Genomic DNA, 11,756 nt, shown 5'->3' with positions numbered 1-11,756 from the left:
GTGCTTCTTCAATATGGTAAGTAATAAATTATATTTACGTATTTTTGTTCATATTTTATTATTGCTTATTAATAAAATACAAAATAATATGTATTAACATAATGCTCGTGTTATTTTTATAATATATATACACTAAGTTGCAAGCGCCGTTTGTAAACAAATACTTAATGTGAAATCAAAAAAAAAATGCAGACTGACATCTATTATTAGAATATAAAAAGTTTGATTATAAAAATAAATGTTGCATCTCCTTTTATTTACTTATTGTATCTTTGTATTTCTATATTAAATATTCATACAACATCTGAAAAAACAATAGAACACTTGTTTTTCGTTTGAATTACTCTTTAGTGATAAGTATGTACCTACATTGGCGTAGGTTAAGTACCTACCTAATATCCTACTCGATCATGTTTACAATGGACAGGATACCTCCAAGAACCTCTGTCTATACTGTAACTGTACTGGATATTTTCTGTATAGCCCGCAGGATGTTGGAATTCAATTGATTTAAAACAAAGATAAACCAGATTGACTAATGTCACATCCTTATTATTGACATTATTGAAGAGTGAAATCAACAAGGAATTGATGGGTTGATAACACAAGACGAGTCCATAAGTGATACTTTTATTGCAGTCATACTGAAAACAATTATAATTATATATCGGTAGCGAAGGGTGGAGGTAGGCTGATAAGATCTGCCTCAAATAGTGCACATTAAACTTCGTTAGTCATACGTATTTGTTTTTATTGAACTAATACTATAATTTACGGATGGTGTTGGTAAGTTTTTAAAAATAAGTTAAACTCAGCATTTGCCCTGCCCTGTATATTTTGGGCGATATGACAAAATTGTGCACACTTTTTCGTTCATACTTATTTGTTTTCGTTGGATTCAGAATACATAAATTAGACATGCTGTTGAAATTCATTACGCCCTGCCTAAACCAAACTATTGGTGATAGATAAAAAATTATTATTCTATCTATAAAATATCCAAAGTTATGTACTATGATTTAATTGCATAATTTCATTGTTAGACGAGTATTATTTGACTATTATCTATTATGGCTTGATTTCGCAGGGTTTTATTGAATTTTAATTTTTTTTAAATTTTGTCATATCGCCCAAAATATACAGGGCAGGGCAAATGCGGGGTTTAATTTATTTTTAAAAACTAACCAAAACCATCTGTAAATTTTAGTCTTATTTCAATGAAAACAAATATGTATGACTGATAAAATTTAATGCGCACTATTTATGGCGGATCTTAACAGCCTTCCTCCACCATTAGCGACTGTTATATAATATTATAGTTCGTCCATTGACATGTTCCATATCCCATTTCGGGGATATTTCAAGTGGACTGATTCATCTCGTAGCTTAAAGTTATCCCCGCATTACTGCAAAAGAGTCGCATTTTTCTCCCATACAAAGTTGTCTATCACTAAATTATCATTTGGCTCTTTTGAAAATATTTGGTGATTTTATACTAATCTCCCTTTTCCTTCCATATGCAGATTAATTATTTAAATTTAAAAGATAACGGGTCTTTAGAGTAAAATAATATTTTTTTAAAGTTTTATAACTACTTCACTGTCTTCAGAGCAAACAAAATCATTTATATATGTTAGAATATTTGTATTTGTTTTTCTTACAAATGTAAACAATTTGATCACGTACAAAGAAATTACATCAAATATTTCATTGGGTATTGATTTTATTTTCTAATGAGATAACGACGATTGTCAAGCAATTGAAGGTCATTAAAAAGTGTCAGGTATATAAAAAAAATTGAAAATCAATATCGTTGCCTATTACTAGACGGTAGGTACTATGTCAAATTGTCAAAAAATAGAATATGTACGGAAGAGCGGAGTATTAAATTAATAACTTTTTCTGCAACGAATTGTAAGCATTTTCCTAACCCTCCACCAATTTCAATCATTCTTTATAAAAAAAAAATACATTAAAAAGCATCGTTGATATTCCTATTATCTGAAAAATTCATGAAATGTTTTATTAATCCTTAATTGAATGGTAGTGCCTGACAGCAACAAACTGTATTCTTAATATTTTTGTGTTTGCATGAAATGTTATTTAATAGCCTGCAGTTCTCTAAAACAGTGGATAAAGTGTGCTAAGAAAATAGTTATAGTGTTTTTTCACAGATGCCACTGCTAATTTATAATAATATATTATTAAATGTTATTGATTAGAAAAGTAAAATCCACATTAAAGGGTTTCCATCATGCATTTAAGGGCTAATAAAAAAATTAATGAATTTTCTAGATATAGGAATACCAATGATGCTTTTTTGTAATTTTTTTATCATACAATATTTATAATAGCCCTCGGGAAGGTGATCAGATAAGGCAGTATTCACTACTGACATAATAAAAGTGACACCATATGACCCAACCTAACCCTAAGCCAACCGAACATAAAATCAAAATATTATAGAATCAGCCATAGATTTATTATAATTAAAAAATATCCATGATTCACAGATAAGAATAAACACAGACTATTTACTACATACCAATATAATTATTTTTAATGACTTAAAAATATGATAAAAAAAACTGTTTGTCTTTATGGTATAAAAAGCAGTTCTGGAAAATTATGCGATTAGTTGTTGGTCAGGCGCTTTAGATAGTAGGACTTCTTAAAAAAACACAATGTTTAAAATTTATATACCAATTTTTATGTTTAGTTTATTATGTGAAACGCAAGGAATTACAAACCCAGGTATATAAACATACATAATTTTATAGAATAATACACATAATTTGAGAAATAATATGCCACAGAAACATAGGTAGGTATTAGAAAAAACTATTGAAAAAAGATTTCAAACCTCTATCCATCGAATTCTGGCCAATGTGATTTTATTGCATCTTCAGTATTTTTATACCACCTGCATCATCATTTAATTACGACGAAATTAACTATTACAGTGCAAATTATCAAGTCTCCTACGTCACTACAGAGATTTTTTACGAGGATTATCGTGAGCGTTTCGCCTAACTTTATGTATCGGATAAAAACGTAGAATATATAGTATGAAAAAAAACAATATGTGATTTTGACCAGAGTGAACGCACACGATGGTAGAGCAGCTTAAACGTCAGCATATTATAACGTTGTGGGTCCCATGTTCGAATCCTGGGCCAGGCAAATATACATCGTTTTTCAATTTGTGTTGGAGTCAGAGTATGGACACGATAGGTTGAGCAAATGGCTAACATCGATTTCTCGTAAAACAAATCTGTTAATATGTCATAACTCCACTCTGTGGAGGCCAATATGATCTTAATAGGATTGTACATGGTCAAAAAAAGAAAATGGCCGACAAATAAATCATAGTGGAAATTTTTTTCTGAGATTTTCGCGCACTGAGGAGTTCTGAAGAACTGTGATTTGTCTTTTTTTATTATTGGTCACTTCTTAGAAATATTGATTTACTTACTGTTTTTTTTGCAAAAAGGCCTTGACTAAATTTTAATATAAGTGCATATAACTTGGATGTTTTAATAAAAATAAGGGCCGTTTCAGACGGGACACCGGTGTCGTGCTCGTAAATAATAAGGAGGCCATTGTATTCGAATAAAGGGGCCTTTGTGTCATGTTTATGAACGCCCCAGAGCTAATGAGTCAACGCGTGACCAGTACACTTTTCAAGTTCAAGCCGCCGATACACTTGTTTTTATTATCGCAGCCAGTTTTATGTTCTAATTTATAACGCGAAATTATGCGTTGACTCTTTATCTCTGGGGCGTTTATAAACAATGCAAAAGCCTCTTTATTCGAATACAAAGGTCTCCTATATTATATACGAGCGCGACATCGGTGTCCCGCCTGAAACGGCAACACTACAATCTCATAACGTCATGTCATAACACATTCATAAAAAGATATTTTTTAGTATTAGTAGCGTAAGTCATGATTGTCATGAGTCATGACTTAGGTATATGTTAACAATGTTCCTATAATATTTTTAGAAATCATGATTTACCCATTAATATAATATATAATAATGACTTTTCGTTTTTTATTATATTAACAATTTAAAAAAAATGTAAAACTAATAATGATATAATATGATAATAAACACTGTTTGAATTACCTAGGTACATTTTGAGATTGAATGAAATTTAATTATACTAGCTGAGCCAGCTGGCTCTCGCCAGTCTGTCTCGCAAGGTCTTGCAGACAGCTTTTCGTCATAATGATACGGTGTTGGATTTTAATATAATTGTAAAGTACGTATAGACGGCGCCATAGTTTTCCCTTTGAGTTGGATTTTCATTCACGTCAGACAGTTTGACGTTTCGCTGATTTGTCAGTTTTAAGATTTGTATGTCGTCATTGCCAATACAAATTTGGAGTCATATGCGTAGTTTACTCTGGAGTATGGCCTTCACAATATCGTATGACACCATTTCAGGCTGCTATGCCTAGTAGAACAGCTGGCAATCGCCGATTGCTACCACTGAAATTTTAATTTTAATACAATATATGTGTATATTGTATATAACGTGTATAACGTGAATATTAATCTCTTTCGGGTCCCATTTACATAATAGAAAAAGGTTAGCAGCATTAAAAATAAATTTAAACATTATTTTGCTTCATTATCTATAAAAATAAATGCTCGCAGCCATAGAATAAAATTTTTAAATCATATTTTTATTTAAAAATTAACCCTCAACAATATAGTTTCCCGGTGCGGGACATTCATATCTTAACAAATGTTGATAAATAATAAAGCAATACATATTATATCTGAGTCTATTCTAGACCAATTCTGATAAGAATAGGAATTTATAAGACCTAAAGACGTGGAATCAGCTTAAAGAGGCCTTCATTCAGTAGTAGATTGATACGGGCTGTTGACGATAATGACGATATAAATAGGTAGGTATATAAAATCACAAATTAAAAAAAATATAGCAGTTTACATGACCAAGAAAAGTAGAATTATATTGGTATAACCTTCATCCAGCAGTGGATTGATCTTGGTTGATGATGATAATGACGACATTTTAAATGGGTAAATATAATATCAGCAATTTTGTTAAATATAGCAATTCATATAACCGACAAAAATGCAAACAACTTTAAGAGGCCATCATCCACCTGTGGATTGATTTAGGCTCATATGCAATATAAATAGATTTAATTTAATATTACCGATTTTGATAAATACAGCAATTCAAATGACAGAAAGGAGTAGAATCAGGCTAGGTAGGCCTTTATTCAGCAGTGGATGGGTTCAGGTCGATGATAAGGACGACAAAAATAGGTATAATATCATAAATTTGTTAAACTGATAGTAGTAGAATCAGGTTGCCGAACCTTTCATCCAGCAGTTGATTGATCCTGGTTGATGATGATGATGATGACGATATGAATATGTAGATAAATATAATATCACCGATATTGATAAATACAGCAATTCAAATGACAGAAAGGAGTAGAATCAGGCTAGGGAGGCCTTCATCCAGCAGTGGATAGGTCCAGATTGATGATGATAAGGACGATAAAAATATCTATATATTATACTACTTATATCACAAATTTTGATTACTATGACAATTCGTATTCATTTCTTTCATTGTTTGCAATGGCAACTTTGTTAGTTTAATATGACTATATTAATCTATGGAAATTAGTAGCCTAGGTAATTAATTATTCAATAAAAAAAAGAGTGCGTGAACAACCACAAAGAAGTATTTAAAAAAATCAAATTTGGAATTCGATTATGTTATCTATGGAATAATGCCACATGTTAGTTAGTTTTTTTATAATTTATTAAACCCTGCCTCAACCAAACAATAATAGTTAAAAATATTATTCTATCTATTAAAATCCTTACAGCACATCTGTTGTGTCCGCATTCGATAAATTTAATATGTTATTTAAATGTGGTAATTAAATATTAACTAAATACTAGCTGAGCCAGCTGGCTCTCGCCAGTCTGTCTCGCTAGGTCTTGCAGACGGCTTGGCTGTGTTGGATTTAAATATAATTGTGAAGTATGCATCGATGGCGCCATAGTTTTCTCTTTGGGATGGGTTTTTTATTCACGTCAGACAGTTTGACATTTCGCTAATAGTAGTAGAATGAGGTTGCGGAATCCTTCATCCAGCAGTGGATTGATCCTAGTTGATGATGATGATGATGATGATAACGATATGAGTATGTAGATAAATATAATATCACCAATTTTGATAAATACAGCAATTCAAATGATAGAAAGGAGTCGAATATGGGTAGGGAGGCCTTTATCCAGCAGTGGATTGGATCAGGTCGATAGTGACGATGACGATATTAATATGTAGATAAATATAATATCACCGATTTTGATAAATACAGCAATTCAAATGACAGAAAGGAATAGAATCAGGCTAGAGAACCCTTCATCCAGCAGTGGATTGATCCTAGTTGATGATGATGATGATGCCGATATGAATATGTAGATAAATATAATATCACCAATTTTGATAAATACAGCAATTCAAATGACAGAAAGAAGTCGAATATGGGTAGGGAGGCCTTTATCCAGCAGTGGATTGGTTCAGGTAGATGATTATGATGACGATATGAATATGAGGATAAATATAATACCACCGATTTTGATAAATACAGGAATTCAAATGAAAGAAAGGAATAGAATCAGGCTAGGGAGGCCTTTATCCAGCAGTGGATTGATCCTGGTTGATAATGATTTAAATAATATGTATAACACCAATTATTGTTGAATACCTTTTAAATATTTTTGGGTTATATGAGCGAATTGAATGTATATAAGTTTCATTGGTTTAAAAAATTATCATTTAACAGCCATAAAAAAAATGTTACGTTATCAAATTTTGAAATAATATTCTATGGTTGATCCAGTGTTGCCATGTCTACTGAAATTTTATGTAGATCAACTGATATTTTTTGCCAATATACTGAATTTTTGATTTTTTTTCGAAATTCAAGAAATTTACTGATATTTGTGTTTCTCCATAATTGTAAATTAACTGATGAATCTTTTAATAATAAACTTGAAATGATTTACGTATGACCTTTTTTGATGTTATACACTTCTAAATTGACATAAAAAGCATTGTAACTCTACCCAAGAGCGCCATTTTACCCATTTATATCATCATTGTTTAGAATAAATTAATATTATTAGTTATTGTTATTCTGATTAATTTTAAATCATATCTAATAAAACACATTTTTCAAAATCTACTGATATTTTATGAAATCTACTGAATTATTTGTCAAAATCTACTAAAATTTTAAATTTTGACTTGGCAACACTGGATTGATCGCATAGTCAGTGTTGCCATGTCTATCTACTGAATTTTTAAATTTTGACTTGGCAACACTGGGTTGATCGCATAGTCAATGTCTACTGAAATTTCAGTAGATCAACTGATATTTTTTGCCAATATACCTACTGAATTTTTTATTTTTTTTCGAAATTCAAGAAATCTACTGATATTTGTGTTTCTCCATGATTGTAAATTAACTGATGATTCTTTTAATAAAAAACTTGAAATGATTTACGCATGACGTTTTTTGATGTTATACACTTCTAAATTGACATAAAAAGCATTGTAACTCTACCCAAGAGCGCCATTTTACCCATTAATATCATCATTGTTTACAATAAATTAATATTATTAGTTATTGTTATTCTTATTAGTTTTAAATCATATCTAATAAACCACATTTTTCAAAATCTACTGAAAAAATAAATTTTGACTTTGCAGCACTGGGTAGATCGCATAGTCAGTGTTGCCATGTCTATCTACTGAATTTTTAAATTTTGACTTGCAACACTGGGTTGATCGCATAGTCAGTGTTGCCATGTCTACTGAAATTTCGATCTACTGAAATTTTTGTCAGGAAAAGAAGAAATTATGATTATGAAAAGACACTTGTGTGATTATGTCAATATGCACGCTTTCACCAAACACAATCGTTGAATTTCATACATTTTTTTCAATCTACTGATATTTTGAAGAAAAAATCAAAAAATCTACTGAACTTTGACAATTTTAGTCGACAACACTGGTTGATACCTTTTAAATATATGTTTGGGTTATAATGAGCTAATTAAATGTATATATGTTTCATTGGTTCAAAAAAAATTCATTCAACAGCCTTACAAAAAAAAAACAAAAGTGACATAAAATTTTAAAATTTTATTCTTTGCGTTGAAATGACAATACGTGCGCGCCCGCAGTGAAATGAAATAAACATTTTTAATGTGAATTCGTATAAATCTTATTGTTTATTTGAATAATTATAGTTATATACGGGTACTTGTTATAAATGTGAGTTATTATATAGTGCTGTGCATTTTTTAATCATTATGAGACGTAAATAATATCACCTGTGACCTGTGAAACAACAAATGACGGGTGGTACCTAGTTTTTACCTAGTTTTACTCGAATGCATCTGATAAGTAAATATGTGGTGAGTCAATTGAAATACCGTAATTTAGTATACATGGCGTGATAAATACGCGCAGTGTCAAAAGACTTCAGACGTCAGAGGTGTAGAAACTTAACTTAAACAAAGAACTTAATTCATAAAAATTTAAATAAATCAGTTCTAATATGTTTATCTGTTAATCTTATTATGATTAGTTTGTGAAAATCGATTGTATATATATCGGTTAAAACGCATTTTAAATTTAAAGCGGCCATCTTTGGTTAGTCGGTTTGAGTGTTGCAAACATTGTGAAAAAATAAATTCCCGACATAATCAGTTGTCAATAAAGTGGCGTGTCGCTGGAAAATGTATCGGGAAATGAATAAAAATCACCGACTTCGGGTCGAATTTCGTCAAACGGCTGTCAACTATGGTTTACCGATATTTCACGATCCGAGAGCCGATTTTTCATTTAAACCTATTGGACATGACGAATAAGGCACACAATCGCTCGCAAAAACGGGCAAAGCTGTAGGATAATAATATATAGGAGATTCCGCGGCGAATGAGATATTAAATATCTAAAATCATGTATGATTTAATGGCATAATTTTAAATATTTTATAGGCAAATGCGTATTATGGCTTGATTTTCCTAGGGTATAATTGAATTTTTAAAACTAACCAATACCATCTGTAAATTCTAGTCTTATTTAAATGTAAACAAATACATATAACTGACAAAGCTTAGTCTGCAGTATCTATGGTGGATCCACCCTACCTCCACTCATCGCCACAGCAGGATAGTCTAATTTGTCATACATTTTTAGATTATTACATTGCTACAATACGTTTTATTTATTGATTGGGAGAAGATCCCATTAGATTGAAAAAATGTAAAAACTATGTCTCGTACAAAGTCTTTTAAGATACTCATAATTACCACTCTGAAGGGGTGTGTCCATATGCTTTGCTTAGGAGCAAAAATGCTATTTTATTTTAAAATTAGTAATACTACTGAATAAATTCCAACATGCTTAATTTATTATTTAACAAATTATCTGGGCGAGGAAATAAAAATGGTATTATTTTTATCACGTACAAAAATGGAAAAGTAGTAGCTACTTACTTATGGTACCTACCTTATTATGGTATAAAATAATAAAAATTGACTATTAGAATATTATTTGCCAATAAGCGATAAGATATAAGCGATGTTACAGGTGATAAAGAATAAATGATACGTAATGTCATTTTTTACAATATTAATAAGGAGAAACATTATTGCAATTTAATTATTATTAATAACATCACGATTTAATTATTATTTGGAATAAACATCACATTAATTTTATTTACCTACCTACCTAAATGCAAAAAGAATACTATTACATAATATATCAGGATAATCAAGGTATCTGAAATTATAATTCATTGATAGTAGTATTAAAATTCTTCATTATTACTATTGGCAATGAATACACATATAATATTGCAATAAATGTCTATGCTATTTGAAATGTCACATTACTGTTCGATGTTTTCTAGGATTTTCACAAATTTTAAATATGAAAATATTCTACGTCAACTAAATAAGCAAAAGAAAACAAATGACAATCATTAGTGTATTAGTTTGACAGATAAAAATCAGTGACATGGTTTTAGATTATATTTTCGTAGTAATTGGTAAAGAAAGATGTATTTATTTCTAGTTAAAACAAAGAGTACGCCAATCTGCCACTTACAGATTTGAATAGTTTTGTGGAATATTAATTTAGATTTGTGAAATATCAATTATATAGAAAGTATTAAACGACATTATAATCAATTTGAGGTACACGGACAGCAAGATTCGAAAATGTATGGTGACGGATATAAAACGCGATTTAAAAACGATATTATCTGTGATTGTGTGGAGTTTTATCATATTGTGCCGGATACAAATGGTTCAAGTAGATTAGGGACTCCAAAAATTGAAGTGATTTCCTTTAATAATCAACAAAACGATATTTAAATAAAAAAGTCGGTGCGTTTTCTAAAATCTCTTAGGATAATAATATATAGGAGATAAGTAGGTATATGGAATATTTTTTGAATAAACGGTCTAGGGCAGTCACGGCGAACCTATGGCACGTAAATGTTGTACTTATTTGAAGAAAAAAAAAAATACACATAATAAATAATAACGACATAGTCACAGAAGTGTAGTTGAAATGCTCCCACGATCTCTTAACAAGGAAAAAATTATTCAAAGAATAAATGACATGCCTTCGGATAGAAACACGGTGGAAGATAGAATCTCAAAAACTCAATAGGTACGAGTACCTAGTTATTTTTAAACTTTTTAAATATGGTTCTTAAAAACTGTATTTTCATTTTTTTTCTCCACGAAGCACTGCTCGGTGGCACGTTAGATAGTCGTCATTAAATATTTGCGAAATTTTGGCACTAACATGGGTCGGCTTACTTTTAACAAAGAACAGCTAAATAGAAGAACAACATTGAAGAGCCATAAATTTATTTTTAAATGGGGGGGGGGGCAAAATAATTCAAAATACATAATAAAAACCACTGGATTATAAGAGAAAGATTTAAGAAAATATTTAAGTACCTTGCTAAGTACCGAAATTTTAAATAAGTACCTACCTACAATCGAATCGTATATTATATTATTTAGATGGAATTATGCGCATCTATTCTATACACAAGGCTGCTACTGGCGGATATCAACTGTAGTTTATCATATTTATGTATTAAGGTATTATAGTTGTTACAATAAGTGCTATGTTTTAACAGCACTTATCTTGGCTGCGTTAACTTTTGGAGCGAGATAGACAGTTTTGACCGTTTAAATGGTTATAGATATACCCAGTGCTCGAAATAGAAAGTCTTATAAACTGGAGCGCTGAATAAACATTCAAAAATATCAAATTATGTTAAATATTTTTCGGATATCATAAGGGCAATATACCTTATAATCAGGGTTTCATTTATACTTGAAGGAGCTCTGCGTTAATACACAATACCGCCTTCCCCCAATACAACATTAAAATATATTTTTTTTAAATGAGTACCTACTCATTTTTGCAAAATCACTTATTTTTCGTCAATTTTCTTAGAATTGGGCTCTTATCTTCAAAATTCTAGAAGCTCGTACATTTTTGTATTACTCCGCTGCAAGGTTCTTTTGTGATTTCAAATTGAGATTCAATTTCTAAAACAGGTCCCAGAGACCTACTAATTTAAGGTCCTGAACCTGTAGCCTCTTTAGCCCAATATGTAAACACATCTGAAGTTCGAACAGCCTA

General features: G+C 30.5%; 1 protein-coding gene across 5 annotated transcripts in view; it reads left to right on the top strand.

The window, feature by feature from the left end:
* The first annotated feature begins 2,636 nt into the window (after positions 1 to 2,636).
* The window catches only part of LOC147066917 (zonadhesin-like), a 50,170-nt gene continuing 41,050 nt past the window's right edge, over positions 2,637 to 11,756 (top strand). For all 5 annotated transcript variants that reach the window (XM_085954697.1, XM_085954696.1, XM_085954694.1 and 2 more), the window contains exon 1: positions 2,637 to 2,754. In XM_085954697.1, the coding sequence (XP_085810823.1) occupies positions 2,685 to 2,754 (70 nt within the window). In that variant the 5' untranslated portion in view covers positions 2,637 to 2,684. The remainder of the gene's footprint in view (positions 2,755 to 11,756) is intronic.

This window comes from Rhyacophila brunnea, unplaced genomic scaffold, assembly GCF_057557595.1.
Source record: "Rhyacophila brunnea isolate RB1 unplaced genomic scaffold, BYU_Rbru_1.0 scaffold_4, whole genome shotgun sequence".
Taxonomy (NCBI): domain Eukaryota; kingdom Metazoa; phylum Arthropoda; class Insecta; order Trichoptera; family Rhyacophilidae; genus Rhyacophila; species Rhyacophila brunnea.
Note: the sequence above shows the minus strand (reverse complement) of the source record. Positions and strands in the feature narration are given on the sequence as shown.